Source organism: Montipora capricornis, chromosome 13 (genome assembly GCF_036669925.1).
Source record: "Montipora capricornis isolate CH-2021 chromosome 13, ASM3666992v2, whole genome shotgun sequence".
Classification (NCBI taxonomy): Eukaryota; Metazoa; Cnidaria; class Anthozoa; order Scleractinia; family Acroporidae; genus Montipora; species Montipora capricornis.
In genome coordinates, this window is record NC_090895.1 from 34,563,413 (window position 1) to 34,570,912 (window position 7,500).

General features: G+C 40.5%; 1 protein-coding gene across 9 annotated transcripts in view; it reads left to right on the forward strand.

Annotated features, from left to right (window-relative positions):
• Positions 1–7,500, forward strand: part of LOC138028505 (A disintegrin and metalloproteinase with thrombospondin motifs 6-like) — a 46,643-nt gene that overhangs the window by 1,825 nt on the left and 37,318 nt on the right. For 3 of the 9 annotated variants that reach the window (XM_068876062.1, XM_068876065.1, XM_068876064.1), the window contains exons 2-8: positions 1,036–1,097; positions 2,148–2,216; positions 4,007–4,065; positions 4,930–4,958; positions 5,687–5,753; positions 6,102–6,421; positions 7,137–7,290. In XM_068876062.1, coding sequence (XP_068732163.1) covers positions 1,036–1,097; positions 2,148–2,216; positions 4,007–4,065; positions 4,930–4,958; positions 5,687–5,753; positions 6,102–6,421; positions 7,137–7,290 — 760 coding nt within the window. Of the gene's footprint in view, positions 1–1,035; positions 1,098–1,168; positions 1,230–2,147; positions 2,221–4,006; positions 4,066–4,929; positions 4,959–5,686; positions 5,754–6,101; positions 6,422–7,136; positions 7,291–7,500 lie in introns of those variants that run through there. The other 6 variants (XM_068876063.1, XM_068876070.1, XM_068876067.1 and 3 more) reach the window with 5 other exon arrangements.

Here is a 7,500-nt window from a genome sequence, read left to right on the forward strand (position 1 = left end):
CAATGACAGGGCAAGTGATCCACACTACAGCATTCTATCTTTTCTCCTGCCCTTACCATTCCGGAAACGAAACACAATTTTTTTGACACCGACTCCGTTTAAGTACAGAGATTATTTTTCATTAGACAAGAGGTTTGGAAATAGAATTCAAATAAAAGATATTTCTCTTTGAAATGTTCAGTTTGTAAGTCGCTTTAATACTGCATTCGCTATCAAGCACGGTGCTAGTCAACAATTAAACCCCGGAATTAAAACAAGTGATTTTAAGAGAGGATGGGAGAGAGGGAGAAGAAAAAAAAAATTATTTACCAGCAAAGGGTCTGTCCATATAGCAAAAAAATGTGATATCAGTCTTGAAAAAGCTGCCCTCGACCTGCGGCCTCGAGCAGCAATTTCAAGGCCTCGGCCACAGTTTTTCTCTATACGGGCCTCCCAGCTGGCAAATAACATATTTATTTTGGCAATTGGGTGCATGCCACTGTGAGTATTTAAATTACAACAAATGGTATATTTTAAATACTTGATTCTCGTGCTATGGATTCATTTGGCATGGCCATCCTCAAGGGACTTTGTACTTCTGAAAGTATTTTCTAGAGTTGAGGATATAGAGCACGTCTTCGCGTGTCGCGCACGTGACAAAGTGTTTTTTTACGTGCATCAATGCACGAAAGTTTGGTCATCTTTGAAAGATGTTTATACATCTCACCTTCGTTTCTCTTTCATTTTTTTTCTGCAAAAGATGTTTCGATGAGTCATTTCGTTTTATCTTAACCCGTTCAATTAGCGTTTCCTTTCTCAAACACTGAGCAAGAATAACCATCGATCAGTAAAAAACAATGTGCTTTTCTCAAACTTCATCTCGTGTCCAGTGGTCATTGTCACCACCTGTAATGAAGATAATCTGGATCCGGGTATTCACTACATACACAGTCGAACATCAGAGAATCGCAATGTAAGGCCGATGTGAGAAGGACAGACTTCTCTGTTTTCTTTTCTTTAGTGCTAAATTAACGATACACCACTGTACTTTTGCAGGCCCGAGTATATGCTACTTGTAGCCTCTTGTTCCAAAGCAAAATAGCGATATCAGCCCTGGGGTAAGTAAACAAGTGATTGCTTTGGCCTCTGGAATAAGGGAAGATTAACCAAGTCATTCCGTGTGTTGCAGAGATGGAGGCTCAGTTAATGAATCTAAAGGTCGCGGGTTGAGTTGCATTATTATTGGAAAGGTATCACATCGCCAAGCAGTGATAAAGGCAGTAATAGTTCCGCCGCAATAGATAATCATAAACGCTACACTCGGCATACTCTCATCCCAGATTTGGGTCTTGGGGGCTAATTGTGGGGGTAACCAGCGAAGCAGATGCGACAACAACAACTTCACATGGTTTCACGGCGTTTTGAACTTGTGCCCTTTCCTGTTTCAGTTACTTGTGGCTCAAATTTGATTTACTGTTTTTTTTTCGCTGCTTACTTCAGACGCACATGTCGGCGTCTAGTAGTGTGAGAAAGTTACTTATAACAGCACTAAGCATATTAGAAGGCGGTTTGCTTTTATCTCAAAACAAATGCTGCGTTTGTTTGCGTCTTGTTCTGGTAAATTTAGATGTGTCCAATCCCGATTGTGAACCATCCGTTACTTATAGTGCATTGCTAAATAACAGCTGATGGACCACGGAAAAATCTGAAAGTTAAAAGCCCTTTTGGCGATAAAAGTAAAAAGTGCATTTAAAGTGGTGCATAAATTTCTTCTTAAGATAGTTTCGAGAAGCCATTCATCAGTAGTTGGACATTTCAAAAGTTAAATATCCTCCTCCAGAAAACTTAACAAGAAATTTATTGCACGAAGTTACTTTGTATAATTAAGAAATGAGAGAGAGATTTTCGAGTCGTTATGCACTGGCTACCGATGGAGCCAGAGCTGGATGGTGACCGAAATATTGCCTTCAGCTTTCTTGTCTCGCAAGATATTTAAAATTACCGTGTGAATTGTCATGTTATATCACCTGCACGTCTCTTATCCTCAACATCTCATTGGTCTTACCACGCACCGGTCCATAAAACTTAATAAACACCGGATACCCTTAATAGTAAACTCCAAACTATTTAATGGAGACCCTTAAGTGATTTTTTGTGCGAATTTCTAGAGGTGATACGTTTCGAAGACGGTACGGCCAAGGAAGACCCGCTGTGTGGACTTCATATCATTACAGCCAGCAAGTATCCATTTTGATTTTTTATTGCATGTGACTTCAGTTTTTAATCAGTAGAAAGGGTTATGTTAACGATTAATCACTTCATGTCAGTAAATTAAGAAGTATTCGCTGGACTGAATAATCATCAGCTGTTCGAGGACTTTTTCGAGTAGTTCTTCGCTATGATTTCAATCGTGAAACAAAAAAGTCGTTTCGGTATGTTTCTCAGTATAATCAGTATCGGTGGATAAAACTGGAAGGAAATTCATTACTTACCAGGTTCAGTGTCCTTAAACAGTTGTCCCGACTGTTAAATAGAGAACGCCCCTTTTTTAGCGAAAAGCTGATTTTGGTCTACGAGGAAAAACACCCAGGTATCCTTCCCAACTTCTCTCTCTTGACTGCAATGATCACTCTTACTTAGAACCGACCAGATATTCATAATTTTAGAGATGAATTTCTTGGTTTACTATTTGGATTTCATAGAAGCTGACAGAAGAGCTTTCGGAAAATTATCCTTCAGTTAACAATACAGTTCTGTTGACATTTGCAAGACATTATTAAACTCAAATGTCAATAGTACGTTTGGTTTTATTAAAAGGCCAAACCTTGCAAATAACAAGGCATTCTTATTAATTGCAGAACCCGGGCTGCGGCATATTACGGTGCAGAAAACGTTAGGCAATCAAACCTCTTGCGTCCTTCAGTTACACCTTGTCAGAACCAAGTTTAGCATTCCCTGAAGCATTTTCTTCGACATTTTTGGCTGAGCGGTGTAAAATGATTGAAGTAAATCAACGTCGCTACGGGCAAAGTGTCTTTTGTTTGAAATTATAGTAAACAAGATGTACGACAACTAAACCTCCGGAAAAAAAAAATCTGATTTGAAAATTACCTCGACACCTTTACATTACCGACACAAAATTATCAAACGTCGAGCTCCTTTTACTTAAACCAACACAAAAGGCTAGTATTGAAGATTTATTATCAAACCCATTAGGAATCAATTTTACTGAAAAAAAAAAAAAAATCAAACGTCGTCCGAATCTACGCTCTACCCTCCTTAGCTTAGGTAGCCAGCGCTTTTAAATAAGTGATCAGGTTAAACTTAGATTATCTCCTATGATATTTTAAGGAAACTGTATTTGGTTTGGAGAAAGGCTTCATTGTAAATTGCTTTTGAAAGTAGATCTGATGCAAGTATATTCAGTAAACTAGTCTAAAACGTATTGACCGTCGAAGAAAATTCCAAGTGTGCGACAAATTTCAAAACTGTGAGTTACTAGATAATCGTTCTTCAGGTACGAACACTACAACACCATTTTTGAATCATGTCATATATATCATATCATATCTTTATTTTTTGGCCTCGGATTTTAGAGTTGCTTGATGTAACTAGTATCTCCGAGCATTTACCCTCCCAACCATGATAAACCACAGGCAGACCACAACACCGGGAACTACATGCCCCCGCACTCTTTGTGACGAGTGTGCGGCTTCTTTTACGTCCCACAGGATTATGAACATTGAAGGGTTGTGAGACGGGGCCTACGGTTTATCGTCCTTATCCGAGAAGACTTAAAAGTCTAACCATTTACATACGTTATAACAAAGGCAGCACTTTCTCCTCAGTTATTTAAAGAACCTGAGTGTTGGTCCGGCAGGAGTAGAACTCAGGACCTTTCGCATGGTAGCCCAGTGATCAACCAACTGAGCCACCGGTGCGCGGAATCTCAAGCAAGCTTCTGTCCAACAATGACTAACTCCTTTTTGCTCATGGAATGGACTGATTTTCATCTTTTGGTTTTCAGGATGACGGATATCATCTCCTTGATGTTCGCTTCGGCCTTGTTTTATACTCTTCAATTAAGTAAATATACACATTCTGATATTCCTTGTTTTGCAATAACGCTCAAGTGGCAGAGCTGCGCACGCCTCGACCATAGGTCACACTTATGCGCCAACGATGTACAAACAGATTCCAGGGTTTCTAAAGAAAAATTTGTCTATTTTGCAAAGTTTTCTCAAGAACCTTTCAAGGACCAAATTATTTGCTATCCTTCCCGCGGGGTCTTTCCAGTCTTTCTACGTGGCCTGTATTAGATCTATATTAACGTACGCGACTCCTGTTTTCTATTATGCATTACCTATATATTTGCAGCAGGAGTTAGAGCGCGTTCAAAAAGAGCTTTTTTTTTATTATAAGCTTAGGCTAAGACTATCACGAGGTTTTAGAGGCAGCCGGCATTTCACCGATCATGGCTTATATCGACGACAGCTGCAGCAATCTCTTTAGCAACATTATCGAAAACGACAATCACAGGCTTCGTGAATTGTTGCCTTGTGCCAACCGTCCAAAGCACAATTTAAGACGTAAGAGGTGTTTCGAAATCCCCCGGTGGAAGACAAACCGTTTTAAAAATACCTTCATGATGTCCTCCACCATTAAATATAACAACAATAGTTAATTAACGACCGTTTCCCAGAAACCTATGTAGATAATGTAAATATAGCTTTTAAATATAGAAAGGGTTTTAGCTCATAGATTTTTAAATTGTTTTATAATTTTGAATATTCTTATATAGGTTATCTAATATATTTATTTAATTACATTATTGTAATATACGCAATTCAGCCGCAAGGCTGCTAGGTATATTTAAATAAACTATCTATCTAGAGATAGTTTCATACCCTTGAATACGAAAATGTCTTTTTTCTGTCTTGCGCTCCGCAGGTGTCCCAGCTGGTGGAGTTATGTCTCAGGTAATTTCAATGAAGAGTGCGTTGCAAATGATAAACTGTCGTGTTGTAAGCCAAGGACCAGGCTCCCTATCAGAGAATAGATCTGCCGGAGCTGATGATGGGGGAGGTAGAAGTGCACAGGGGTCCGAGCTGGAGACAGGGAACTGAAGGAAGGGGATAGGGTCCCTTTACTTTTTTCTTAGTGCGTGAGCGGGCGGAATTCAACAAATCCTGCAATCTGATTGGTTCCAGGAGCGGACGGAATTTTCTCATCCGGCCCGCTCACGGCGGGCGGAATCCTAGCCTTGGTTGCGTGAGCTTGTGTGATGACCTTAAATTTCCATTTTTTTTGACACCGAGTCCGTTTACATACAGAAGTTACTTTTTATTAGACAAGAGGTTTAGAAATAGAATTCAAATAAAAATATTTGTCTTTGAAACGTTCAGTTTGTAAGTCGCTTTAATACCACATTCGCTATCAAGCGCGGTGCGAGTCAACAATTGATTTCGGAGAGGAAGCGAAAGAGAGAGAGGAAAAAAAAAAAAAAGAAGTTATTTACCAGCTAAGGGTCGGTCCGTAAAGCGAAAAACTGTGACCTCAGTCTTGGAAAAGGCCTAGGACAGTTTTTCGCTATACGGACCTCCCAGCTGGCAAACAACATATATGTATTTTCAAGATTCCCAGATATGCGTCATGTTTTTCCTTATGAAGGCCCTCCAGGGCTATTATTTTATTTGCATTTTGACAGAAACTTCACAACCACATGACAAAACGAGAAATTCGACACTATTTCGGCGTAGACAATCACGATAAAGGTAAGGGCCACAATATCTCTTCTTCCGTTTAATAGTGAGGATGAAGCATTTAGAGGCCTTTTGTTGTAGGTAATGCCTTGGAGAAAGAGTGCACGTGTATTAAGAGAGACCTAATTATTGATACTGGGCTAAATGTATAGCCCTGGTGTTCAAAATGAATTAAAACAGCTGGAGGTACAGCGGGAGAAAGAAGTGAGGAGGGAGACGAGGCCAGGTGTTACACTCCTTCAAAAGAGTTTTGATTCTTTACACTGTCAGTACAAGGTGAACTGTCAGGATCAACGACATAAAATTCCTTGACCAAGGAAAGTCAGACCGTGCTAATTGCTTTGTTCGTGCAATTCTTAGTTCCAGAGTACGACATAAGTCACCCTTACCAATCCAACGATCAGGGAGAATTCATAACGTACTCCATGTACAGTCACACCAGGAATAAACGAGACATCGAACCTCAAGCATCTCCATTTTACATAATGGACGCGTTCGGTACAAAGCTTCACTTAAAGCTGAAAAGAAATGACCACCTTCTGGCTCCAGGCATGACGGTGTTAAGGAGGAATAGCGATGGAACAACAACCATACATCCCACACCTGCAAACACCTTTTACCTCGGACAGGTCGCCTCTGATCCAAAATCTATCATCGCTGTTAGCAATCACGGAGGTTTGGTAAGAGGTTTTTGTTCACCTGTTTTGGCTCTTTGTTTCTTGTACATGCGCACCTGGAGCCCGTTTCTCGAAAGTCCCGAAAACATTTCGGGTCCGAATAGCCATATGTGAAACTGCCAACCACTTGTTTTGGAAAGCCGATCTTTAAACATGTTTTTAAGGTAACAAAAAGAAAAAGGACTGTGAACTTTGACGACTTAAATCGTGGGTGCAGGGATGGCGCAGTGGTGAGAGCACTGGCCTCCCACCAATGTGGCCCGGGTTCGATTCCCAGACTCGACGTCATATGTGGGTTGAGTTTGTTTGTTCTCTACTCTGCACCGAGAGGTTTTCCCCGGGTACTCCGGTTTCCCCTCTCCTCAAAAACCAACATTTGACTTGATTTGTGTTAATTGTTAATTTCAATTTAAAGTGTCCCCAATTAGTGCTTCAGCGCTAGAACGCTAAAAAAACGCTAAAAAGTTCCTTTCCTTTCCTCTCTTTTCTTGAGATACAAAAGGAATTGTGACACCCGAAAATGGCCCGTAAAGTTTCGGGACTTTCGAGAAACGGGTCCCTGGCCCTGGTTGCTCGAAGCATGGTTAGCGCTAACCAGCGTTAAATACCATGGAAACCTATAGATTCTGATACCTCTTAACCAACGATTAGCGCTAACCAGGCTTCGAGCAACCGGCCCTGATCGATAAGCTTCTTTTTCTCTCTCGTTAATTTCTAGACAGGCATGGTGAAGACATCACGTAATACACTCTTTGTGCATCCACTTCCCGCTCATCTGGCAAAGCACGTGACAAGCAACCGAGATGTGACGCCTCACCTCGTGTATCGGAGAACGTTAAAACAAAGCGATGTTGGATATGAGATGCTAGAAGGTTACACTTAACACCATTTTTCTCGATAATTCTGGCTATTTGCACTTTTTCTATACAATCTTCATGGGATTTATGTAAAAAAGGTTAATTTTTCATTCTCTGGCTAGAGATGAGGGTCAAGCCCGTCGGAAAGAGTACAAAGTACAGAACCTTATCTGCCTTGTTTGAAGGACAAATAATTAGCATTCTCAGAAGATTTGGGAGAAATAA